We start from the raw sequence: 27,345 nt of genomic DNA on the forward strand, positions 1-27,345 counted from the left end.
ATTAAAATGATTCGGAACGTTTCTAGAACACACTTCACTAAGTGAGATACACCTGTACTCATACCTTATCCGTCAAAACAATCTTTGTTTTCTCTCAAGCTAGGACTTGCACTATAGGACACGCCTCGTGCAGTGGTGGCAATGCGGAGGGTGGTGAAGGTGACTGAGTGGCAGCCAGGAGGGCACGTTCCCTTTCTCCGTCTCCCCAACCAGAACTTTGCAGCCTCCAGCGCAGACTCACCTTCCCGCTCCTTCTTTTTCCCGCCTCGACTCTTACTGCAACCCCCCACCCCCCTCGGTACGCTCTCTCTGCATCCCTCGGTCTTCCTTAGCTCTCACCCACCTCCCTTCCCCGCCCTCCGCCTTGCCTCGCCCGACGCCCGCAGAGTAGCAGCCGGCAACCCGCGCGCCCCGTTGCGGCCCGGGGCTCCGGGGCATGCGCTCTGCGGCGCCGCCGCCCTCCCCCACCCGTCCCGCGGCAGAGTTATGCCAAGAATGTGAGGAGCCCGCGAGGGCCAGTGTCGGTCATGGGGAGCCGCCGCCGCCGCCGCCGCCGCCGCGAGCGCGGCTTCCTCCCGAGCGGGACTCCGAGCTGTCCCCGCACCAGGGGCGAGCCTGGCTGCTGAGGCGGAGGGGGATGACGGACCCTTTGAGGAGGACGCTGTCCAGGCTCCGGGGGAGGCGGGGTCCTCGTGCCGCCGGGGGGCCCGGGCGCTGGGTGGCCACAGCAGCCACCGTGGCGGCCTCTTCGGCTGCCGAGGGAGATGCCGGGGGTGCTCCGGGCGGGCCCCTACGCGAGCGCGCCGGCGGAACCCGGCCGAGCCTGGAGCGACCGCCGCCGTCGCCTCAGGCGTGGGGTCCTGAGGCGCGGGTCCCGGGAGGGCGGCCGGAGAGGTCGGGGGCGCTCGGGCCTCGGCCGCGCGGCGGGAAGGAGGCCGCACCCTCGGGCCGCGGGCTCACTCGCGCCTCTCTGCACGCTCCGCCGGGCTCCGAGGGCAGCGTAGAGGACGAGGAGGACGACGCCGACTACTACGAGAACCTGCCCGGCGGCTCCCAGCCCGCGCCGGAGCCTGAGGGGGCGGAGGCGGAGCGGTGGCCCCCGCCTCCCCCGGCCGCTGGCTCCTCCCCAGGGGCGGAGGGCGGCCGTCTGGAGACAGGCAGGCTGCAGACCCAGTTGCGAGAGGCCTATTATCTGCTGATCCAGGCCATGCACGACCTGCCCCCTGACTCGGGCAGGCGGCAGGGCGACCGGGGCAGGGCGGATCGCGGCTGCCCTGCGGGAGCCCGGGCTCCGGGCCAGCCGCCTTCCCCCTGCGGCGCGGCGGCCCGCCGAGCCTGCCCCCGAGACTGCGAGCGGGGAGGCGGCGACTGCCCTTGGCAGCAGGTGTCCCCGCCCCGGTCGCCTCCGAGGGAGTCGGGGGGAGGCCGCCCGCGGACTCCTCGGATGCGGCTGCCCTGCAGCAGAAGCCTCGACAGCCTCCGCGTGGGTGCCAAGCCGCCTCCCTTACAGCGGTGGCGGAGCGACAGCTGGATCAGGTGCGGCGCGCGCGGGGAACCGGACGAGCCCCCGCCACGTGGAGGCGGGATGGACGGCTGGAGCGGAGGCAGCTCCCGGGCCGCGGCGCCCTCCGGCCTCCGGCCTCCCAGCTCCGAGGACCCCCGCCGCTCCTCGGGAAGCCGCAGCAAAGAAGACGGCCAGGAGGGGCTCCCCTTCCTCAAACCGCCCGCGGTGACAGTCAAGAAGCTGCAGAAGTGGATGTACAAAGGACGCCTGCTGTCTCTGGGAATGAAGGGTCGCGCTCGTAGGACACCCCCCGAAGTCACCCGAGCGCAGGCAACGTCTCCAAATCTGGGCGCTTTGAAAATGCGGGAAAGCCAAGTCGTCTCGGTGCCGCCAGACCAAAGGATTACGCTGACAGGTAGGATACCTTGCAATCAAAATGTGTTTACAGACCGGGCTTCTGTCTTAAGAGCGAAGAAGAAGGTATGGTTTTGCAGACTACGGTACGTGTCGGTGCCAAAGTGAGGGTCACGTCAGTGGCAGCCTAATGCCATTTCCAGGTTACCTAGTATAATGCCTTATCTCGGGTTTGTTTGTTTATTTGTTTGTTTTTTTTAAGACAGTGGCATGAGGAACTTGGGGTTTTTGTTTTTTCTTCTCTAAGAACCAGTGTACCTAGTTCTAAGCGCAACAGTGAGTAAAGGTTAAGTTCACCACACTTTGCTTTTCAGTCTCGGCTTAAGAGTTGGCCGGCGCTGCCTTGACTTTTATTCTTTGTAGCTCTGGGCTAATCTGTAGACTTTTGTGGAGTTTGTGAATTTGAATTTGATCCAAGTTAGACTTTATGGGCTTCATAAACTGTCATTTTACTCATTACACCTCCCGGTCAGAAGCGTTTGTGTACACAGATACACACAACCAAAACCCAAAACCCAACCAAACCGAGAAAACTATCATGGTAATACTTCTTTTTAGTCAGGTAGGATTTCACGTTTCTTCTCTTCACCTTTCCCTCCCCTCCCCCTCCCCCCTAAAAACATAACAATGTAGGTAATCTTATTATTGTGGAAAATGAAGGGCACTTGGATTTTAATCAGAAGAAAAGTATGTCTTATGTACTTTTTAAGAAAGTGTAGGCAGTTAAAGGAATTTGTAAAAAGTATATTTGTCCTAATAATAGGATTTTACTCCCTATTTTATATGTGTGTGATTTTTAGTTTTCACTGAAGGTTTAAGTTATCCATTCTAGAAATCTCTTATGTTGTAAATAGTAAAAGAATTCTCTTGTGAAAGAAGTACCTTTAAACTGAGCCAAAAACAACATGATCTTTCGGACTACACTTTTAAAGACTTTTAGTGAACATAATGACTTACATATCAGTAATACTTTAAAAAATATTAAATGCTGAAATGTAAAAGTATTCACAGTACTTGGCAGTTTCTCTGTTAAGAATTACAAATCCTACAGGACTAGGTTTGTACACATTAACTTTTTAAACCAATAAACACAAAACGGGGAGAAACAAAGTTCACAAAACTTTTTATTAAACAATGAGGACAAATCAAATAATTCACTTCAAGTGTATACAAAATGAGAAGTTCTTTTGAATCTATAAATCTCTAACCCACACCTGTCAATTTCCCTCAAATTTATTCCATTCCACCTGAATAAAAAGATAGTAGAATGTAAATTTTTGTGAAGAGAGGTGTACTTTATGCTAAGTTTATATTAAAATATGCATTTCCAGTAGTAAAGTATTTGTAATCATTTATTACGTTTTAGTGCTATTATATCTTTACCTCCACTGATTGTGGTTCAGTTAACTCTTTTTAAGACAGTTAATTTTTAGCCATAACAAAAATCTGTATAAAACTTCAGTAAAATATGTATTACCCTTTTGTTGCAAAGGTTAGACATTACTATCTGATGGCTTTTAACACCCTCAGTTGTTGTGTAAACATTGAAGTGTTTTAAAAGTAATAATAACTGTAGTAACTCTTAGGAATGAATTCATTGAATTTTTCATTGAGAAACTAATTAAATGAAACCAATTTTAAAAGAAATTAAATGACACATTAGAATTATTATGTGATGGTATTTTAGATATTTCACAAGAAATCTAAACAAAAGCTTAGATAATCTCTGGTTTTAAAAACTTTCTCAGATGTTATTTCCTTTCAAATCATCAGTTCATCTTTTAGGAAAGATAAAAATAATTTGTGCAATGTTTATATATCTAGTATAGATTTGAAGAGTTAATTTTTTTTAAACTGTTTTTTATGAAGGTTATTTGAACTTATTAAAACCATTCTGAATACTTTGTGGGGTTTTCATATAATCTTTATTACTTCCCTCCCCTCCCCGCTCCATGGAGGTATGACAGCTGTTATTGCACAACAACAGCAAAAGCAAAGAAGGGGTTAAGTAGTTTGCCCAATGTCACTTAAACTAGTATTTGGTTTATGTATACTAGTATATAGATTCAAACTATTATGTGGATTCAAACTCAGGTCTTTATGACTCCAAAACCCCTATTTATATAAGGTCAAAGGGACTCTAAATTTCTTTAGAGGTTTGATCCAGTTAATTCTATTAAATTGCTTGGACTGAGGAGATGGATGGAATTTCAACAAGATTTAGAGGGGTAAGTAACTTCCTCAAAGTTGCAAAGAAGATGGGGGAATCCTAGAATAGGTTTAAAGTCTTTCTTTTAGTCAATTGCTTTATCCATCTTAAACCTTTACCTTTAAATGTTTAGTTCAAATTGTTTACTTGGATTCTACTTTTAATCATGTTTTCTAAAAAGTTAACTGGGCAGTCCCGATGAAGCAGTACATTCTTGGTTGTATAAAGATGTTAAATAGCTCAGAAGGGGACTTCCCTGGTGGTGCAGTGGTTAAGAATCTGCCTGCCAGTGTTGGGGACACAGATTCCAGCCCTGGTCCGGGAAGATCTCACATGCTGCGGAGCAACTAAGCCCGTGCGCCACAACTACTGAGCCTGTGCTCTAGAGCCCGCGAGCCACAACTACTGAGCCTGCCTGCCACAGTTACTGAAGCCCACACGCCTAGAGCCTGTGCTCCGCAACAAGAGAAGCCACCGCAGTGAGAAGCCCGTGCACTGCAACGAAGAGTAGCCGCCTGCTCGCCACAACTAGAGAAAGCCCGCGCCAACAACGAAGACCCAATGCAGCCAAAAATAAATATAAATAAATAAATAAATGTATTAAAAAAAACAGCTTAGAAGGTTTATATCACATTTTTCTGTACAATATTATTTGTGGCGATGTTTTCTTTCAAAATAGTTATAGTTAGAATTTATAACACAGAATAACTATATAAGGAGCTAGAAATACCTAATCTACTTAGGTGTTTTGGAAATTTTTGAAGCTATATGACAAATGGAAGCCAAAATGATATTCAGTTTTGATTTCTGGCTCCTACTAAGAACCACTAAAACTTTTGATAGTATAATACTGCCAATGATTTGATGCAGTTGGGAATGTAGTGCTCACAGATTGACCAATTTGTTACTAACTGAGATGATTATTTAAGAAATCTAAAGTCATTACACATAGTAAATATTGTAAAGTTTCTTCAAGCCTTAAGGTTACAAAGGAATTTTAATCTATTTGCTGACTATACTTCCTTATAACTCTTTATAAATAAGTTTTAATTAGCATATAGTACTCAAAAATAAATCGGAAAGCACTGGGTTGAGCTATTTTGGCCTTTTACTGCTTTAAAAATAATTAGCCTACTTTGACTCTACTCTTCTTGCTCCGTGATCTGTGAAAGAAAAAAAAATTTGGGCATGTAATATTCTGTTCAAAATCTTTAGACAGTTCTTTAAAGGTAGTATTAAATAGCTGGTGTGATCTTGTGCATTATATCTTAAAGTGAAGTTGACACTGTTAATGCAGATTTCTGTCTATTCCCTTCTCAAGTATTTGTAGCTTCAATTTCTTAACTTTATGAGCTACATTATCTGTATGAATTTTTCCGACAAATTCTTTTATGCATTAGCCCTTTCAAGACTAGTAACTATAGGCAAATACTTTCTGAGTGTCTTCTAGCTCTAAATTCTTCTGTTAGAAATTCTGCCATCGTGGCCCCAGGAGCAAGTGAGTCCATTTTTTTGTTTTTGTTTTTTGTTTTGGGAAGAGTGCCATAAAACATTGGAGTTGCTGGTGGCAGGAAAACATTGAGAGTTACAAATTCAGCAGAAAATAGTGTTGTGTTGATTTTTGAAAGTCCTCCATTTCTAAGTGGTGTTTATGTTTTGAGAATCCTAAGGCTGTTTTCCAGACCTTTGCCACTCAACATGTGGTTCGCAGTTATAGAGCAGAGCTTTTCAAACTTAATGTGTATATGAATTCTCTGAAAGTCTTGTTAAAATGAAGATTTAATATGTATGGGGGTGGGACCTTGAGATTCTGCATTTTAACGAACTCACAGTGTAGATGCTGCTGTTTGGTACACACTTTGAGTAGTAGGCTCTAGAATTCTCAGTATCTCAATCACCTATCTTGATACATTTTAAAAAGTTTTGAAAAAGCATTCTACTTTATTCTGATACTTGATACTTAAACTAACCCCTATTAGAGCAAAGCACTTGAGCTCTTTCTGCTTCAGTTTTATGTGTATGAATTTATACTTACTACTTAATGTATGACAAGTTTAAGCAGATCCCTCCATGTTAGTCTCATCTTGCACCAACAAAAGTGAGATTTTAGAATCTGCAAGAGAGAATGCCATATAGTGTAATGGCTAATAGAATAGAGATTCTGGGTTTCTGATCAAATCTACCACTTACCAGCCTTATGACCTTGGACAAGTTACTCAGCTCTGCATAGCCTCAGTCCTCAGGTTGCTGTGATGATGAAAAAAGATAATCCATTTGGTACCATGCCTGGCACTTAGCTGTTATCAAGAGAAAGGCAAGCAGGCTTTGTGAAAATATATTAGGATTCTGGATAGAGAGTGAAATGATCTGAAGTTGAGAAGGACTGCTTTAGGGAGCATTGGGAATTGAACTAGAGGACACCACTTTAGGAGCACTTATTTATTCTACTCATCTTTTCTTCTGTGCTTCTTTTCTCTTGTTCCTCCTCATTACTTTCAGGGAACTGAAAAGCGTCTCAAAGTTTCCTTCTCTACTTTCCTGTCCCCAAAGCTAGCACACAGCTTTTTTCTTAAGAGTTTTTATTGCTAGTCACAAGGGAGGAAAAATAAAAGATAGAAAAATACCTTTTTTCTTTTCATTGTACCCCTCTCCTCATTTAGATTTATCTGGGAAAGATAAAGACATACATATAAACACACTCATATGTAAACCTAAGGCTTAAGTTTATTCTAGTAATTTCATTTGGGCTGCCAAGCTTGACTCTATAAGCAGGGCTGCTTTTATTTATTTAAGCTCAAATACATTGTTCATAAGAATGCTTTTATTTAGGATTTTTAAAAGAGAAGTAAGCTAAAACAACAGTTTGTTTTTGCAGTAGAATGTTTTAAATGATGAAAAGATGTTGTAGATACTGTACATTTTCAATGAGGGCTGCAGTACATAATTTCCCAGAAAGTTTGCTGTTGATTTTGATCTGGGGCACTAGTTAAATGTTTAGTAATAGTAACTCATCTAGATTTATTATGAAATACGTAATAGTTGAGAACACAAAATTGGCTTGAGTAGTTCACCACTATGTAAATATTTTTCTGAGTGAAAAACTTTTAATTGCTACTTCCGCATTCTCTTACAGATTTTCAAGGAAAATGACTTTAATTAGAGTCTGATAGTTATACCATAACGTGTATAGTTGCAAGAGAATAAAGACTTTTTTGCCTTGCAACTTTGCACACTTATTTTTATATCTTTTTTACGTTTGTCTTCTTTCAACATATAAATATATAAATGTCAAAATATATATACACACACACACATATATATAAAATTTGAAGCTAAAGGTAACTTTTACATTTATGCCAGTAAGGTTTAACATTAATTTTAGCATAAATGGGGAGTGAAGAGAAGATGGTAAATAGTTTTCCATTTCTGTGTAACTTATATTCATATGCATCCATTTAATTAACTGAGATAAAAATGAAATGCTTTAAGTTATATATAAATAATTGCCCAAGTAAAATTTTCTACCTTGAATAATGTGTCGCTTATATTCAGTTTTAATAACGGAATAAATTTGGTTTTTATCAGAACGTATAATAATGTACTTCTTTATCTCTAAATTTAAACTTCAGCATTATGTGTTTTTAAATATTCAGCAATAGCAAGCAGACTGTTTCATCTCAAGTTTATGTAGTTTGTAGTTTCATGAAAAATAGTTGTATTGTGTCTCACGATGTAATTATTCCTTTTAATATTACATATTCATTACATATCAATAGATGTGTCGGTTTAAATATGGGATACAGGTAGCTTTATTTTTCTCATTGTAGTTCCTTGGAATATAGTACAAGTAGAAGCATGTTTATTTCATTTACAATGTACATCAAAAAACTCTGAAAGGGGCTTCCCTGGTGGCTCAGTGGTTGAGAGTCCGCCTGCCGATGCAGGGGACACGGGTTCGTGCCCTGCGCTGGGAAGATCCCTCATGTCGCGGAGTGGCTGGGCCCGTGAGCCATGGCCGCTGAGCCTGCGCGTCCGGAGCCTGTGCTCCGCGGCGCGAGAGAGGCCCGCGTACCGCAAAAAAAAAAAAAAAAAAAAAATTATAGTAGGTCCTTTTTTTTTTTTTTTTTTTTTTTGCTGTATGCGGGCCTCTTACTGTTGTGGCCTCTCCCGTTGCGGAGTACAGGCTCTGGACCCGCAGGCTCAGTGGCCATGGCTCACTGGCTCACGGGCCCAGCCGCAACGGGGCACGAGCCCGTGTCCCCTGCATCGGCAGGTGGACTCTCAACCACTGCGCCACTAGGGAAACCGTAGGTCCTTTTTTTTTTTTTTAGAAAAAAAAGGTCTATAATCAGTTTAGTTTTTTTTGTTGTTGTAGAAGTAAAGTTGATTTACAATGTTATGTTAGTTTCAGGTATACAGCACAGAGATTCAGTTTTATATATATATATATATATATTCTTTTTTCAGATTCTTTTCCCTTATAGGTTATTACAAAATATTAAGTATAGTTCCCTGTGTTATAACGTAGGTCCTTGTTTGCCTATTTCATACATAGTCATGGATGTCTGTTAATTGCAAACTCCTAATTTATCCCCCCCACTTTCCCCTTTGGTAATCGTAAGTTTGTTTTCTATGTCTGTGAGTCTGTTTCTGTTTTGGAAATAAGTTCATTTGTATCTTTTTTTAGATTCCACATAAAAGTGATATCGTATGATATTTGTCTTTGTCAGACTTACTTCACTTAGTATAATAATCTAGTCTATAGTCCATCCATGTTGCTGCAAATGACATTATTTCATTCTTTTTTATGGCTAAGTAATATTTCATTGTGTGTGTATATATATATATATGTATATATATATATATACACACAGACACACACACCACATCTTCTTTATCCATTCATCTGTCAATGGACACTTAGGTTGCTTCCATATCTTGGCTATTGTAAATAGTGCTGCTATGAACATTGGGGTGCAGGTGTCTTTTTGAATTAGAGGTTTTGCCTTTTCTGGATATATGTCCAGGACAGTTCTTAATTTTAAGTGTAAAGAAGACAGAACCATAGAAAGACTCTTGAATCTTCAGGTTTCATTAGTTAAATTAAATCAAATCAAGATATTTATTGACTATTTGTTACATGTTTGCATGTTAAATCCTGGAGAGTGGAGGTGGGTATCCTTTAGTTAGTAGCCCAGGTGTACTACAAACTTTGGAGTCAGAAGAGTTTGTTTTGAGTGCTGCCTCTTCCATTTACCAACAGTTGATCTCAGGCAAGTTACTTGACTTTTCTGAGTAGTTTTCTAAGTATTTCAAACATTATTTTACTTAATCCCAGGAGCCACCCTATAAAGTTAACTTGGTGGATATTATCATAATGCTCAAGAGGGACACCTACTTCCCTACTTTTAGTGGGTAGCATGGTGTAGGGGAGACAGGTGAGAGCAAGGATTTTAAGGTTAGACAGGCTTAAATTTGAATTATATGGCTAGCACCTTGGCCATATTCCACATATGTTCGAGGCTCATGGAAATAATCACTACCTGTCTCAGAATTGTTGTGGAGGTTAAAGGAGGTTAAGGGCTTTCTTACTGCTTTATCTCTTGTTCCTGCCGCATAATAGGCGCTCAATAAATATTTCTTGAGTAAATAAATATCTGCCATAGTAGACATTCATGAGAGGTTCCTTCCCTTCTGATTCTTAGTCTGTTCCTCTATTCCTGCCTCTGGAACTATTGAACTTGAAACCCAGTTTGTGTTTAAGGTTTTGTTTTGTTTTTAAATTAATCTGCTTGATTAGGTATTTAGGGTTATAAAAAGGACAAATTTACTTTTTTTTTTTTTCTTTTTTGCGGTACGCCGGCCTCTCACTGTTGTGGCCTCTCCCGCTGCGAAGCACAGGCTCCGGACGCTCAGGCTCAGCGGCCATGGTTCACGGGCCCAGCCGCTCCGCGGCACGTGGGATCCTCCCGGACTGGGGCACGAACCCGTGTCTCCTGCATCGGCAGGTGGACTCTCAACCACTCCGCCACCAGGGAAGCCCCCAAACTTACATTTTTAAATGATTTTTTTTTCAGTAGAAGGGAGATTCCTGAAAACCTTTAGTATGCATGAACCTAATTTTTTGGTTGTTATTAAGCTCCTCAGAGTTTAATGTGTTTTTATCACTCTCTGTTACTGGACTATTATATTTTACTTGCTGTAATACTAAAATGAATCAACCAAATACACACTCAAAGTAGCATAGACCATAAATTACAAACCTGACATGATCTTAAATTAGAAATGTGGTTTTGTTTTAATTATCTATGTGTAGTGAGTTAATTTATGATATATATTTATTTAGCTTATTGACTGTCATTGAAGCCGGGAAGCCGGCTTTATGTAACTCTTTGGAAGTGCAAAAAATTTTCCCCTTTATATGGAATTAATGTTACATATACATTTTTAGAGTCTTATCACATTATATTAATACATACACATATCTAAGTATTTGACATCCTCCATTGGGCTATGAATTCCTTAAGAGCAGGGGCTATTTTGTTCATTCTTGTATTCTTGCTGCTCAAGTTTGTGCCTGTCAATAATATAGCTGTGTTGTGCTTGTTGTGAGACAGGATACCTGGTCCTAATCAAGGGCCTCCTTGGGGACTTTTATTTTTAATTTTGCCCTAGATATTTAGAACTTAAACTCTGCATAAGTTGCTACTGCACTATATGGTTAGGAAACAGATGTTATTTTGAAATTTTAATAATCAGTAAGACATTCAGTAATAAGTAAGGCACAATTGTTTTGAAAGATTTATTCAAAGTTAATCTTTGTATGAAAAGGTAGTAATCTTACTTGTGTTTTCCAAAGTCCTTGTAGCAGTGAGTTTAAAATTACTCAAATATTAATTAAAGGCATACTGTGTATAAAGCATTCTATACAAGCTTTTTATAAAGCGTGTTTTGCTTAGGGTAAAGCTTTTTTAGCCCTATGATATTTATAAAGGCAGTCTCAGAGATTGTTTATCCTTTTTCTTAGAATTCTTATGATACCTATACTAGCAGTCTGATATCTAAATAATAGAAATCATGTTTAGGTGGAAAATCCAAAATTTGTCTTGTTCAATTTTTGTCTCTGAATGTGATTAATATTACTTTTCTTTCTTTTTATCTTTTTAAAAATAGTATATATATATATTTTTAAATAATTTTATTTTTTTTTATTTTTGGCTGCATTGGGTCTTCGTTGCTGCACGCGGGCTTTCTCTAGTTGCGGTGAGGGGGACTACCCTTCGTTGCGGTGTGGGAGCTTCTCATTGTCATGGCTTCTCTTGTTGCAGAGCACGGGCTCTAGGTGCGTGGTCTTCAATAGATGTGGCACGCGGGCTCAGTAGTTGTGGTTCGCGGGCTCTAGAGCGCAGGCTCAGTAGTTGTGGTGCACGGGCTTAGTTGCTCCATGGCATGTGGAATCTTCCCGGACCAGGGCTCGAACCCTCATCCCCTGCATTGGCAGGTGGACCCTTAACCACTGCGCCACCAAGGAAGCCCCTAAAAATAGTATTTTAATAACTGGTCTTAAGTGACATGCCTTTCTTGGTATGCCAGGCATTATATTCTGCCTTCTTTTTTCTTTGAAACAGACTTATTTGAAAATGTCTATGAGTCTTCAATGAAGAGAAGAGAACTTGAAGATCTGAAGGATGATATTGGCTTCAGGGGTCATAAGCCACTTAATAGCATCACTGTGTCAAAGAAACGCAATTGGCTATATCAGAGTACTCTGAGATCTTTTAATTTGGAAGACGAAAATAAGAAATGCCAAGATATAAGTCATTTATCCATCTCACCCGTTTCTCTACCTAAACTGCAGCTGTCACGACCTTTCCTCAAATCATCTGAAGAATATTGTACGTATATGGTGTGTACTGCTACAAATTCTTCATTATCAAGAGACTGTTCATTAGATTTTAATGAGGAAAATGATGCAGATGATGAAGGAGAAATATGGTACAACCCCATTCCTGAGGATGATGACTTTGGTATTTCAAATGCCTTGAGTTTTGGGGAGGCAGACTCTGCTGTTCTGAAGTTTCCTGATGTCGGTTTGAGAGTATTATCTGGTAGTGACCTAATGAAAGAAGAGCAGCACACTGAAGACTTGCTGTGCTCTTCTGAACACACAGGCGATGTTCAGACCACACAGTCAAATGAAATAAATCCTATAGATTCCATCTATTCCACAGAGTTTGTGGAGCAGTACAAGCAAAGGCATGGACACAAGACACAAGAAGGTATGATAGTAGAGGAGAGTCCCACGTTGAAATCTCCTTTTGCAGGTAAAGATGATCATATATCTGCCTTTTCTTCTTCCATTTTTCAATTCTTTGGCAGTATCTAAAACTAAATATAGATGTCTATTGTAGCTATGTACTTTTCCTTACGAAGTGAGTATATTTTCATGAAAATAAAACTGAAAAAGGTTTATAAACATTTTTATATACATGGTGGTTTAATTATTCCTATTACAGACTTGGTTTTGTAAGGGGTGAAGGAGCTGGGGTAGTCCTACACCAACTTTTAGTGTGTATGGTGTGGTTTTAGTATGTCTATCCTTTGAGGCAGTAATTACTTTTCTCTTAGTTGAAAGAATGGAGTCACAGGGACTGGAAGAGATATATTCTTCATGTATGTCTTGTTTTGCTTAATTCATTTATTTATTCTTTCATTCATTCACACCTGGTCTGGCCACAAATGAAAAATTGTATATTCAGTATACTAGCAGTCATTAGTTTTCACTTTTGTGCCTACATTTCCTCAGAAACAAAGGAAAGGAAGAAGAGAAAAAGAAAGGAGAGGTAGAAGTAAAGAACTTGCAAATAGGTGCTACAATAGATATGGAACCCAGAAAGGAAATAATTGAAGTTTGATGTGTATTAGTTTGAACCATATGAAACTGCCAATATTTAACAGTTTTTGGTCTGAAAACAAAAACAAAAACAAAAACCTGGCAATTCATATAGTTCAACCTAATGGTGTTATTTTCCCTTGATTGCCTTGATTTCTGGTGTGCTTCTTTTTAAATTTAGTCTCAGACACACTACCCAAGAAAACACTACCTAAGCACTTTTAGTTGCAGTTATTAAATGTTGAATAGAAAGCAGTTCTATATAATGAGTCATTTTAATTTATAAAATTTCAAATGATACAGAGTAGTCAAAGATGTGGGGTATAGAAGATGCTGTTAGTACTTGTCCATATCCCTTGGGTTTTATTACTTATTTAAATGGAGGCGGCCTACTTCCAAAAATCAGTATCTGCATCTCTACTTGAGGACTCCTTCCAAAGTGTTAGAGAGTCTCCTGCAGGACATCCTGGGAGTGCCCCTCAACAAGTGACTGACAGGAGTTGGTATAGGCCTACCCCAGCTCCCTCCACACTTGGGTGGGATAATTGTATATTGTTTCCCAGAGTTTTCTCATGAAGTTAAGCTCCAGGTGCCCATACTGGTAGCAGGCTTGATAATTCACCTTGAATTTTCTCCTGAATTTTCTCACTTTCTTGCTGATCTTTTTGTACTTTACAAGTAATCTACTTGCATTTGGATCCTTTTCTCAGGGGTATGAGGAGAAGGAGTAAATATTATATTGATAAGAAAAAAAGTGAGTTAAAAAACAGTGTGAACTGTATGATGTCAATTTTGAAAGAAACAATGAAAAGCTGTCCTGGAACTGTTAATGCTTGACCCATCCTTACCCCCTGTGTTGGTATTAAAATTGTGTGTGTGCATTTCTAATTGTAGTCTGATTTTCCAGAGCAAATGTGTGTTTCTTTTGTAATATGGATGGGAAGAGGAATAAATAGTCTATAAAATAATAGTTTGGAACAGAGGTTGTGATCAGGATGGAGTGATGAGGAAGGCTTGCAGGAGTAGGGCAGACAGATAGTGATGGGTCTGGAATGGTGCAGAAAAGGCAAGAGGGCATAAGTATAAGAGCAACATTAGAGAGCCAGTGTCTGTAAAGTGATATACACTTTAAGTACTGTCTTTAAACTTTATTATTTTATGTTTGTGGCAAATTGTGAATCTGTAAAGACTGACAGACATTACCAAAAAAAACACCCAAATTTGAAAGTACAGTAGGGCTGCCAATTATGTCTCCTTTCTTACTGTTATTCTTCTCTTAAGTATATTATTACAACAAGCACGTTCCTAAGCTGACCAAAGGAAGTATTTGGACAGTTCGTTTATATGTCATCTTTTTGCTTTAGTTTGATCAGAAAGGTCATTTACCTAAAGTGGTATGTTTTCTTTAGCAACATTGGCAGAAATCTGTTGAGAAATAGGCAAAGAGAATGGTTGAATTTCAAAATAATTTTTTGTTTAAGAAATAGGAAAGCTTAAGTATTTTTAATATGAATGACAATTTTATGATCATCCTAACACAGTTGTAACTTGTTTTTTCCCTTTTAACTTCTGGTTGTTTATGTATCTTTTACCTAGTTGCTGACATAGTGGACTATTTTTGGGTTTTGCTAATTTCACTTGCTATCTATATTTTGTGTTGTTACATGTAGATTAATCTTATGATTGTTTCCCTATTTTTAAAGTATTTAATTGAGTTGATGTGCCCTAATCTGTTTGACTGGTTCCTTAATGTTGGGTGTTAATAGACTCCACTACTGTTGCAGTGATCTTTATCATGATCTATTTTGCTTCATTAGGATCCATTACTAGTATCTTTACTTGGTCTTTTTAGCTGGTAACTATTATAGGTAATTTCTATATTGTATTTCCTGAAAGGTTCACCAATTTATAGACAATTAACAATTGGTTAATTCATTTATTCAATAAACACTGAGTTTCTGGTATGTGCCAGTTACTGCTCTAGATGCTGAAGGAGTGTGCCAGTTTCGATTGATTCAAGCCTGGTTCATGAATTTATATTTAAAGATTTTCATTTTATGTTTTCCCCTTATAAGCTGTAGCTAATCTGTGATTTGGTTAGTATAATTTTGGTTTAATTTTAAGTGATTGTTCAAATTGGTCATATTTCAGCTCTTGGATTTTATAAAAACAAAGCATTTAAAAAAAATAAATTCAGTCTTGTCTGCAGGAGAAATTGCTAACAAATACAGTATTTCATTTTAATAATTAGGTAAGGACTTCAGTAGGAGATATTTAATGCATAATATGTAAAAAAGTCAGTATGTTAGATTAACTCTTTATTGATTTAATAAAACCTAGAGCAATTTCATATACTGAGTAGCTTTTTTAGGTCATGACAAAATAGATTGTAGACTACAGTAGGACTCTGGCTACTATAGAATGTTTTAGACCAGGAAACCAGTAGAATTGTACTACAATTTACAGTACAAGGGAACGCTTTGTCTAGTTTATCAAACACTCCATTTCTTATTAGCTGCTTACCAGAAAAGCCCAGCAGGCATACTTAAAATAGTCCTTTCTCTACAAAGAAACTACTTTGTCAATAGGACACATTGAAGGGTGGAGGGAGAATACTATATTAATACTTTAAAGAAAGGTCATTTAATCTACTGATTTTTGAAATGAATAAACACTTTTTTCTCATTTTAGTTGTCAAATGTAGTATTACATAGAGTAACCTCTGATATTAGGGTCATTAAGGATCTTTATAAGGAATTATTAAAGTATGAACAATTAATTTAAATTTTAAATAATTGGGGTAATACCAACAGAGTTTTAGAAGTGATTTTCCCTTTGTTCTGTTAATTTGAAAATTTACTAGGAACAGGTTCAGATTTTTAAATGAAATTGATTAGTCTTTACATTCTTTTATTTTGGGGGGGGATTGAAAGTTTAAGGTTAAATGGAATATTTTAACTTCTTAATAATAGTTGAGAAAAGGTATCTGAAAATCAGTTTGATGTATATGTATGGACAGAAAATTGTTTAAAAGGATGGAGAGACTGAAAGCGTAGTACTTTAGAGCATAGATTCTGAAAGCCTGTGTTTAGGTTTGAGTCCTGATTCTTCCACTTACCAGCTTTGTGATCTTAGACAAATTAGCTCATGCATGAGGTTCCTTACCTGGAGAATGGGGTGGTAATGGTATCTTAACTCTTAAGGTTATTATGAGAGTTAAATGAGGGTCTGCTCATACTAATTATTAAATTAATTTTTCACACTTTGTCTAGCTCAGTAAATGTTGGCTGGTATTAATTTTAATAATAACTAAATATTAATAATTTAATAATAACAATAGAAACTACTTTTAATATTATTTTCACCACAATATTTACCATGATTAATCTCCTGGTAGTGTGGTTTTACAGTGGTTAATCTCTTGGCAATGTGGGCTATTATTTACTTTATTTGTACTTTTTTGAATTTTTAAAAAACGTTTTATTGTAAACCTGAGTAATTTTGACATTTAGGAAAAAATAAAACTATTTTTGTGTGGAGAAGAATTCGAAAGAATTTTAACACTTTACTCTTTATGAAAATTGAAAATTATAAGAAAACATACTTTATCTCTGTACTGTCATTTAATATATTAAAATAGCAAAGAAACGCCCTAATTTAGCTTTTGAAGTTCTACGGAATTATTGCATAAAGATAATACAAGAAAGAAAATGTCTATACATTTAAAAAATTATTCAGGTAGGTTTATGATATTCATTATTCAGTTATTCTTGATTAACTAGAGTTCATTCTATATAATCTTTGGTGATATGTTCTAATACAATTTTTTTTGCGGTACGTGGGCCTCTCGCTGCTGTGGCCTCTCCCGTTGTGGAGCACAGGCTCTGGACGCGCAGGCTCAGCGGCCATGGCTCATGGGCCCAGCCGCTCCGCGGCATGTTGTATCTTCGCGGACCGGGGCACGAACCCGTGTTCCCTGCATCGGCAGGCGGACTCTCAACCACTGTGCCACCAGGGAAGCCCGTTCTAATAGAATTTTAGAGCCAATTAAGTTGGCTCTTAGTTGTCAAAATTATACACTTGTTTGGTTTTTAACTTTTTTTTTTTAACCAGCAATGCTATGTGATGAAATTTAGTTTTTAGACTATTGTAAATATAGAGGAATCATTCTTATATTAGGTAGAATTTATAAATAAACGTATTAAAATGGGAAACATGTTGAAATTAATGTTTTAATATGTTAAAATGAACATATTAAAATAGGAAGCTTTCCTAGTTTTTTCTGATATTCACTGTTTACAGTTATAAACACATGCTCACTGAAGTATATTGCAGTGGGAAAGATTTAAAAGGAACCTATATTACCTTTCCTCCAAAGCGTCAGAATAGAAGGGCAGATGGAGAGGGAGATATTTCTTTCCACCGGAAGCCATTTGTAGATCTTGATATTCAGCTTGAACATGGTAATGGAGATTCATCTAAACTTTTGACTAAATCTCACCCTTAAGATGAGACAGGGAAGAATTTGTGTCCATGTGAGAGCTTGTTAAGTTGGTGTTTTATAAAGTAAAAATAAAAGTAGGAATCAAAACATTTCACCTTATAATGTCTTTTATTTTCAAGGTCCTGGGATAGTAGCTGCTACAAATAAGCCTGATTTGGGAATTGCAGGACCATCTTCTCCAAGCCCTAGCCCTGTGAAAAAAGGCAGTTCAATTCATTGGTCTTTCCCGGATAAAATAAAATCTCCACGAACTGTGAGGAAACTTTCCATGAGAATGAAAAGGTTGCCAGAATTTAGCCGGAAACTAAGTGTTAAAGGAAACTTGAATTATGGAAACAGTCCGGATAATACTCCTTCCTTGTCTAAATGTAACTGGCAAGAAATTCATCATGCTGTTATTCTACCTTCTGGGAACACAACCACAGCTGCTAAGAGGAATGTTATAAGCCGGTACCATCTTGATACTAGTGTGTCTTCTCAGCACAGCTACCAGAAGAAAACCTCTGTGAGTTCTAAGTATTCCTGCAAAAGTGGTTACCTCAGTGATGGAGATTCTCCTGAACTTATAGCTAAATCTAGCAAACATGGATGTGAAAACAAATTTGCAAAAGGAAAAGAAATAATTCCAAATAGTTGTAGCAAGAATGAAATAGACATTGATGCTTTTAGACATTATAGCTTTTCTGATCAACCTAAATGTTCTCAGTACATATCTGGGCTCATGAGTGTGCATTTCTATGGTGCTGAGGATTTAAAACCACCTCGGATAGATTCAAAAGATGTCTTTTGTGCAATTCAGGTAGATTCAGTAAACAAAGCCAGAACAGCTTTGCTCACATGTCGGACAACGTTTTTAGACATGGATCACACTTTCAACATAGAAATTGAAAATGCACAGCATTTGAAATTAGTAGTATTCAGTTGGGAACCCACTCCAAGAAAAAATCGAGTGTGTTGTCATGGAACTGTTGTTCTTCCCACCTTATTCAGAGTGACAAAGACACATCAGTTGGCTGTCAAACTTGAACCTAGAGGTCTTATTTATGTGAAAGTGACTCTTTTGGAACAGTGGGAGAATTCACTTCATGGACTAGATATAAATCGAGAACCAGTAATATTTGGTGTTGATATTCGAAAAGTTGTAGAGAAAGAAAATATAGGCTTGATGGTACCACTCCTGATTCAGAAATGTATTATGGAAATTGAAAAGAGAGGCTGTCAGGTATTATTTTACTGTGTTTCTCTACTGCCCCCTTATCTGTCTATTTGAGTAATAATTAAGTTTATTTATAGTAAGTCTTGGGGGAAGGAGTTCAAGGTAAGTTAAAAAAAATCCAATTTAGACTTTTTCTCATTCCGATTCTTTATTTTTATTCCATTGCTGTTTAGGATGTAATTTATGCCTTAACCTATGTTGTCAGTGATTGAAAGTGTGCTGGATGGTTCCATAATTTATGTTATGATGCAGAGCTGCATGGTCTTATACTTAGAGATGAAGATTGCTTTACAATGGCATTCCTAGGAAAAGCCAGAGCTGATAACATAGGCTAAGCCTAATTCATTTAAGGAATGTTTCTGAATGTTTTGACATTCTTTTGGTAGAGAGTTCGACAGTGAATATTATAACCCTGTTTCACTCCTAAAATTAACTCCCTGCCCTTATTCCCTGTTCTCCCTCAGTTCCACTCTTTGGAAAGCATAAGCTTATCCATGTCTTACCTTTGGGATAGCATGGAGGATAAGGAGAGGTCCTACTAATAAAAGCACATCTCATTCTCTTTTCCTTTTAAAGAAGGTAAAAGCAGTTCATTAGAACAAACAGAAAACCTGGTGTTATTTGTAACAAGATATGTACATGTTAACTAGTTAGTAGACCTTATCTTTATTTTCATTTATACATGTAGACTATGACAATGAGAAACAGTGTATGACTGAGGATATTAATGAGGTATAAGTAATTATTTATACTAATTTTTTGCAATACAAAATAAGCCTAAGCATCATTATGTTCTGAAGTATTTTGCTTTAGTGCTATCAGAATTTATAACATACATTAAAAAATATCGAGGATATATACCACAAAATCTGAAATATGATTTCTTTATAAGAATGTAGACGCAAACTTAAAATAATCTACCTTGAATTTAACATGGAAATGATAGAAATTGCATAAGTTAGTGGAGTTTTGTATAAAGGTACAAGAGACTTGGATTCTGGTTTCTCATCCATCATTGGCTGTGTGATGTTGGGCAAGTCACTTAATCTTTGTGGGTCTTTTTTGCTTATATTAAATAAAAATAGATGCAGTAGCTTCCTGAAGCTGAGAGGTACGACATTTGAATTTTTGAAACCTCTTTTCAGATATGTGATTCCATCAAGTTTACGTTGTCTGGGTGGAAGTGAGGCCTTCAGTTTCCAATCCAACTTTTGGTCCAGTTACTTTTTTCTTAAGGTCCTCTGTTTCCTGTATTTTTTTTTTTCCACGCAGCATGTAGGGAGGCCAGAGATCAGGCAGACTTTAAAGCTAATTATTTAAACAGAAACTTTTACAATTGTATATTAAAATAAGTAACTCAAATAACGCTGTACTTTTACAGTCTATTTTCTGAAAATATTTTATAAAGAGCAAGTATATAAGACTGTAATAACTGATTTTAAATGCCAAGAAAATATTTTTAGCAATGCTTTTTATTTCTATACTTAAAGTTTAGAAAGTTTTATTTTAATAAAGAATTATTTCCTGTGAAATAAAAAGTAAAAAAAAATTTACAGTTGTATGTTTGGAGCTGCACTTTTTCAACACCTTTTCTTGTTTTGTCTCTTTTGTTTCTCCCTGTTGCACCCCAACACACGCACAGAAAGAGGCTGATTGTGCCTGCAGTTTTCAGAGCAGCATACTGCTTAAATTTTGTTTACCTCTCTAGTCAGTAATTATTCTTGTTTTTTTACAATGAACATCAGGTTTTGATAGTCAAACAAAAAATGGTTTGTGATATCTTCGAAATACTTTGAAGGCTACTACCACCTGTCTCCTGCTTCCAATAGGAAAAATTAGTATAGAAATCATCCTCATGGTCCATCCGGTTCAGATTCTGTCCTCAATAGAGGCATCAAGCATGTACTTCAAGTGTTTGATTCAAGAAGTCAGCCTCTGAAGGTAGGGATATATCCTAAAATATCCCTGCCTGACATATCTATATTAGCTCTTCCTTCTTTTATTCACCTTTAAAACTATATTTGTAATTGCAGCTTTTGGGATAACATGTTCCATTAATTTATTACTTGCTATTGAAGTATTGCTTTCTTTAATTTGTTCTAGGTTCATCTCTTTCTCAAGTTTAAGAGGATACATCCTTATGAAATTTTGTGACACTTAAGTGTGCATACACCAGAAGGGCTGTACTCAAGTTAGTTTCTTCTCATGTGGTAGCATTTCCTTTGATCCTGTTTAATATTTTAGTTTCATTGTCTGGACCATCTACCGTTCTACTTTTCTTTCTTGTGATGATGTGAATGTAACATGAATGTGGATAAGAACAGGAAATTTGAATTTTCTTTCCAGTACCTTCCTCGATTTCCCATATCATGTTGATTCTTTTGAATGCAGCAGCACCTTGAATTACCTTCTCTTAGAATTAGTTGTAGGTTCTTTACTATCTTTCAATTAATACTTAATGCTTGTCATCGCAAGTATTTTGGATAACATTTCCATGTATCCATTACTGACGCTTTCCTATATTGAGACCCACTTTCTGTAGTGTATTCTATCAGTTATTTAAAAACTCAGAAGAGGTTGTCATAAGTAAACTGGGAAATTTCATTTGCATTCTTCCTCTAGATCACTTTTAGCATTTTAAAGTGATTCCTAGTTCAAATCCTTGGGGATTGCACTGTGTGTTTTCACTTTATTTCTGTCTTGAAATAATTTCTTTATCTGTAACTTCTTTCAATTCAAGGTGATTAAACTTCCTAAATAGTCTTTGATGTGGAAGTATAGGTGACAACCGCTTTCCTCAATTTTCTTGAAGGTTTATCCTTTTAAAAAACTCCAATTGCTTAATCAGGCATGTTTTCTGTTTAAGATACCATGTTGATTTCCTCTTAGTGAATTTATACTGAACTAACAGTGTTTAAAAAACAAATCTTTTTAATGTAGGTTGAGGGGAGAGTGAGTGGTGTCTTTGCATCTTATATACATTTTGAACTAGAAGTTTTATTTTACCTTTAATATATTATTTTAATTGAATTTCCTTCATTGCCTTATAATCAATTAATTTGATAAGTTAAAAAATCCTAGATTTATTTTTATTTCTTCCTCAGAAACTTTTTTTTTTAAAGATAACTTTACACAAATAGTATACTGGAACCTTATTTCAAAAACATACTTTTTTCGAGTTTTAAAGAGATTAAGTAACTTGCTCAGATTCACCAAGCAAGGAGTGATAGTGTGGGGCTTTATGAATCCAAAACCCTAGTTTAACTGCTGTGCTGTATTACTTCAGTCTAGAGCAAAACATGTGAAAGGGCAACATCTTGGGGCATGGAGATATTGTTTGAGCATGTAAAACTAAAGGGTAAGGGGCTTTCCTGGTGGCGCAGTGGTTGAGAGTCCGTCTGCCGATGCAGGGGACACTGGTTCGTGCCCTGGTCCTGGAAGATCCCACATGCCGCGGAGCGGCTGGGCCCGTGAGCCATGGCCGCTGGGCCTGCGTGTCCGGAGCCTGTGCTCCACGGCAGGAGAGGCCACAACAGTGAGAGGCCCACGTACCGCAAAAAAAAAAAAAAAACCTAAAGGGTAAGGATTGTATCTTTGCTTAAGATATGATAGGCAGCATTACAGAAGTCACAGTATATTGTTCAAATTTAAAGGAAAGAATATAATTTTTTATGAAACTATATAACTATAACTATAATCCGTATAGTCGATGGTGAGATTTCAAAAGCTATGTTTGAGATGTTTTTAATTAAATGCCATCAGAACATATTAGATTGCCAAGTTCATGTGATTTATACATACTGCACTATAATATCTTCCCTTTATCCAATTTACCATAACGTGGCCATAATTTTATTTCTAGGTAGTAGGCCTGTACCGATTATGTGGCTCGGCAGCAGTCAAGAAAGAACTTCGAGAGGCTTTTGAGAGGGATAGCAAAGCTGTTGGTCTGTGTGAAAGCCAATACCCAGATATAAATGTAATAACAGGTAATAAATAGATGTTATTTTTATGTACACATTGTGGAAAGACTACATCTGCACGAAAGAGAATTGAAATACTATTTTGTAGCCTCAATTTAATTTGGTTTTATTCTGCAGTCTTATTTTCCTTCTTTTACAAACACTGCTGTGTTATTTTCTGTGGGGAGATACCAAGATATGGTCCCTGTCCTCAAACAGCCAACAAGTGTTGGGAGGAAGAGACCTACATTAAATTAACTGTAGTAGCTAACAGAAGGAAAAGGGCACCTTTTCTTCATAGAGAGATAAATAAAATGTCATCAGAGTTCAGTTTGACTGGAGCTGACATAATATAAGGGGCATTGACTATCTGGTTAGAGAATTTAGATTTATTTACTAGGCAGAGGGGATCCATCAACGATTTTTGAGCAGGGGAGTGAAATCTTTAGAGATAGTCTTCAGGAATATTTATCTGGCAAGTCTGTGTGATGGACTGAAATTAGAAGATACAAGAGGAAGGAAAACCAGTTAGGAAGCCTTGGCAATAGTCTCAGCAAGGAGGTAATGAGATTGCATGGCATCTGGCAGCAGCAGCAACAGCAGGAAGAAATAGAATTGAAAGTGTTTGAAGAAAGGGAGGGCCCAGACAATCCTGACTTTGACACCTGGTTGACTGGGTTCCATTAGCAGAAGTAAGAAAGCTGAGAGGAAAGCTACTGCTATGGGTGGAGAAATGTAGAAAAAGATTATGAATTGGGTTTCTTTTTCAAACTTACATATTGAATTTGATGTACTAGTAGGAGATCTCAGTGGATATATCAAGGCTATATCTCCTACAGCTAAGGAGAGGATGTAAGTAGACTGTGAGGGATCTGCTGTTTACCCAGGTGATGAATGCAATCCAATGTATAGCATTGTAAATACACTTCTAATACCCCGACTGGTGGGGGTAGAAAACGGCAATTTGATGGTCATTGGCACTAGTTGTAATTAACGCCTTGCAGTTGTCTATAGAGTTTGAAAAGACAAGAACTTTGAGGATCTCCAAACTTTGGAGGCAGGCAAAGAAAGAAGAAACAGCTAAAGAGATTGAGAGGAAAGGGGAGTCAGAAAGTATGGGAAACAAGAGACTACAGAGTGTTAAGGAAAGGTGTGATGCACTGTCATTCTGAGAGATCATATAAAATGAGAACAGAAAAAAGGCCTTTGAATTTGGCCATTAGGACATTTTTCATAACTAATCGTTATTCGAGGTCTATTGGCTTATAATTCCATGTTTGTTTTTTGTTGTCGTTTTACTTTTTATTAGCAAAGTTTTCAAGCATATACACAAGTAGAGAGAATACTATGATAAACCTTCTTTATCCATCACCTGGCTTCCATAATCAACACATGACCAAACCTGTCTCATTTATACCCCTCATTTGATTCTCCCCAAACTTGGATTATTTTGAACCATATCTCAGCTATCACATCCTTTCACCTACAGATGCTTTGGTATGTATTTCTAGATCATCTATGTATTTTGATAGTCTTTCTCTTCTCTCTACTGTCAACTACCGTTTTTTTTTTCTTGCTGTAATAGTGTTTGTTTTCCTCTTCTAATTTGCTTTCTTATTTTACACACAATTAATTATCTAGGTGAGAATTTGAGGAAGGTTCAACTTGCACATATTCAAGAGATTTTTATTAGTTGAAATCCTTAAAGCTAACTGTTAGGATTGAGGCTTTCCAAATAACTGAGCTTCCCAATCTCTGAACTCTGAATGACTGTGTTTCATAGAATATTTAATATTATATTCTTGGATAACTAAAACTTTGATCCCAAGCATTTTAATTCTGAGAGGGAGCAAACCAAAGCACTTTTTCTTTCTCTTAAGTTTTAGCAAACCAGAAATAATGGTTACTTTTATTTTATAAAGGAAGAAGGCATATTATTTCTACTAAAAAATGGGTCATTTCTACAAAAAAGTAGACTTTTTCCCTTAATAATGTGTAACTAACAAAATCAGCAAAGGACTCATTTTATGAATTTATTAAAGAAAAATTTTATAAATAGCAATCCTCAGAAAATTACACTCTATAACTAAATAAAAGGAGATTTTGTCTTGGTTGAAGACTTTCTTGGAGATAAAAATTATGTCAAATGTGTATAATTTAAAAAGATGAAGTGATGTGGTTTGAATTGATTATTTGTTATAAGAGAAGGTCCTTAGTTGGAAATTTGCAGCATATGCAGAAGGTATGACAGTAGGTCAATGAAACATTTATAGAAGCATTCTTTTCTAAAATTGAGAGTTTACATAATTTATGAATTGGGTATTTCTTGGCTTTATTCTTTGTATATTCCATTTCTGTAAACCTGTTTTTCAGAAGAACCTAGAGCTGTTTTCATTCTTGATAAAAAGCCAATGGGATGACTTAAGGTTTGCCTGAGAAATATAATTGGAATTGCAATAAAATATACACAAGGGCTCATCGTGGCTCAAAGTAAAGGGTATTGTTGATTTGGGGAACTGGCCAGTAATAGTGTTGCCTCATGTGTTTGTTCCACGTGAACTCACATTTCAAGTAAACTTTAAAATATAATTAACTGTTAAGTAGGTCTAAAAGAAGAGATGTTAATGGAGTGAATGATAGAGTTTACTCACAGTGTAATGCATTCTTAGTAGTTGGTTTGTCTGGAATACAGAATGAAGTGCTCCGGACAAACCAGATTTTTTTCAGTCAGGTGCAGAATTTAAGGTATAAAATCTATTCATAGTACAAGAGAAGAAATTGGAAAAGTCAACATTATTTATTTAGTGATTATTAGAGTTTTAGGCAGAGAGAACAGGGTGAATTTTGTGATTGAGAATTAATAAAATATAGGTACTTCAAACCAGCCTCTGAGAAGAAGTAGTTTTAGAGATTAGAATGACTTGTTTTGAGTGTGGTGATACGTATATCCCACCATGGGGATGAGTAGAATTTCTCTGTGTAGTTGGTCCTGTGCCTGAATGAGGGTGAGAGGCATATGGTTTCATAGTATCTAACTATTACAGGGCAGCTTAAGAGATGTAACTAGAACCAGCTCTTTATTTATCAATAATTGCCTGCTTCAAGTACATGATAAAAGATTTACTGTGTTGCATTAAATAAACTTCATCATAAATTCTCCCCAAGTCTTTTTTAAGTAGCTCCTGTAACATTAAAGATTGTCACCACAAATTTATTATCTTACGGTTTTTATGTCCCAAAGTGTTTGAAAGATGTTAAGAAGGCACTATGGCTTTAAGATGCTCCTGCCTATCGCTAAGTTTTTGGGATAAGGCCATATAGCTAATTTCTAGACAGATGAGTAGTCATATCATACATGTTACAACGCACTATGAATACCTTCTCGCTGTTTCATTTTATGAAATCTTTTGATTATTTTTCCTGTGACGTTTGTCTGCTTATAGAAAAGCAACTATAATTTTTACTTCATTGAACATAATGTTCATTGAGCATACTTTAAGTGCTTAATATTTGTTATAATAATTCTCTCTTATTTGCCCTCAAATTAGTGAAGCAAGTAATCTTGAACTTGGGTTAATTTAAAATTCCATTTATATTAATAGTTGTTTAGCATATTAATCATATAAAGGATAATGATATTTGAAATACATGTTTCACTAAGGTATAAAGTTATCTTTTCTGGAGATCTTTTAGGTTTTGATTTAATATAATTGCATTACAGGGCAAGTCTCAAGCTACCAGGGCATATTGAGTTTTATAAGAACTAACAAGTCTTGCTTTGTCAAGGAACAACTATGGAACCTTTAAAAAAGATTATGGGGCTTCCCTGGTGGCGCAGTGGTTGGGAATCTGCCTGCCAATGCAGGGGACACGGGTTCAATCCCTGGTCCGGGAAGATCCCACATGCTGCGGAGCAACTGGGCCCGTGTGCCTCAGCTACAAAGCCTGTGCTCTAGAGCCCACGAGCCACAACTACTGAGCCCGCGAGCCAGCCTGCGAGCCACAACTACTGAAGCCTGCGCGCCTGGAGCCCGTGCTCCACAGCAAGAGAAGCCACCGCAATGTGAAGACCACGCACCGCAACGAAGAGCGGCCCCTGCTCGCTGCAACTAGAGGAAGCCCGCACACCGAAATGAAGAACCAGTGCAGCCAAAAATAAATAAATTAAATAAATAAATTTATTAAAAAAAAAAAAAAAAAAAGATTATGCCCTAAAGGGTTAGTAGTGTCTTTATTTGGCAGCTACAGAAAATTGCATTTTCACTTTCTAATTGTAACTCAATGCTTTTTACGCTGAATGTTGCAATTCATTGTAGGAAACTAATGATAGTAGTAAAGATCACATGATATAAGTTAAGGAATGTGAATAAACAATTGTTGCATGCGTACTGTGTACAAAATGCTTTATCATTATCATCACTGTATGTCTAACATGTATTGATTATTATTATATGCCAAGCACTTTATATATGTGTATCTCTTTGTATATATCGAAGAAAAAGTTTGGGGCTTCCCTGGTGGTGCAGTGGTTGAGAATCCATCTGCCAATGCGGGGGACGTGGGTTCGAGCTCTGGTCCAGGAAGATCCCACATGCCGCAGAGCAGCTGGGCCTGTGCGCTGCAACTGCTGAGCCTGCGCTCTG

The 27,345-nt window shown here is 37.8% G+C and overlaps 1 protein-coding gene across 1 annotated transcript in view; it reads left to right on the top strand.

Moving 5' to 3' along the window:
* The first annotated feature begins 1,024 nt into the window (after positions 1-1,024).
* The window catches only part of SYDE2 (synapse defective Rho GTPase homolog 2), a 37,634-nt gene continuing 11,313 nt past the window's right edge, over positions 1,025-27,345 (top strand). The window contains exons 1-4 of the mRNA XM_030866102.3: positions 1,025-1,919; positions 11,756-12,451; positions 17,644-18,746; positions 22,603-22,729. Coding sequence (XP_030721962.2) covers positions 1,208-1,919; positions 11,756-12,451; positions 17,644-18,746; positions 22,603-22,729 — 2,638 coding nt within the window. The 5' untranslated portion in view covers positions 1,025-1,207. The remainder of the gene's footprint in view (positions 1,920-11,755; positions 12,452-17,643; positions 18,747-22,602; positions 22,730-27,345) is intronic.

This window comes from Globicephala melas, chromosome 1, assembly GCF_963455315.2.
Source record: "Globicephala melas chromosome 1, mGloMel1.2, whole genome shotgun sequence".
Taxonomy (NCBI): domain Eukaryota; kingdom Metazoa; phylum Chordata; class Mammalia; order Artiodactyla; family Delphinidae; genus Globicephala; species Globicephala melas.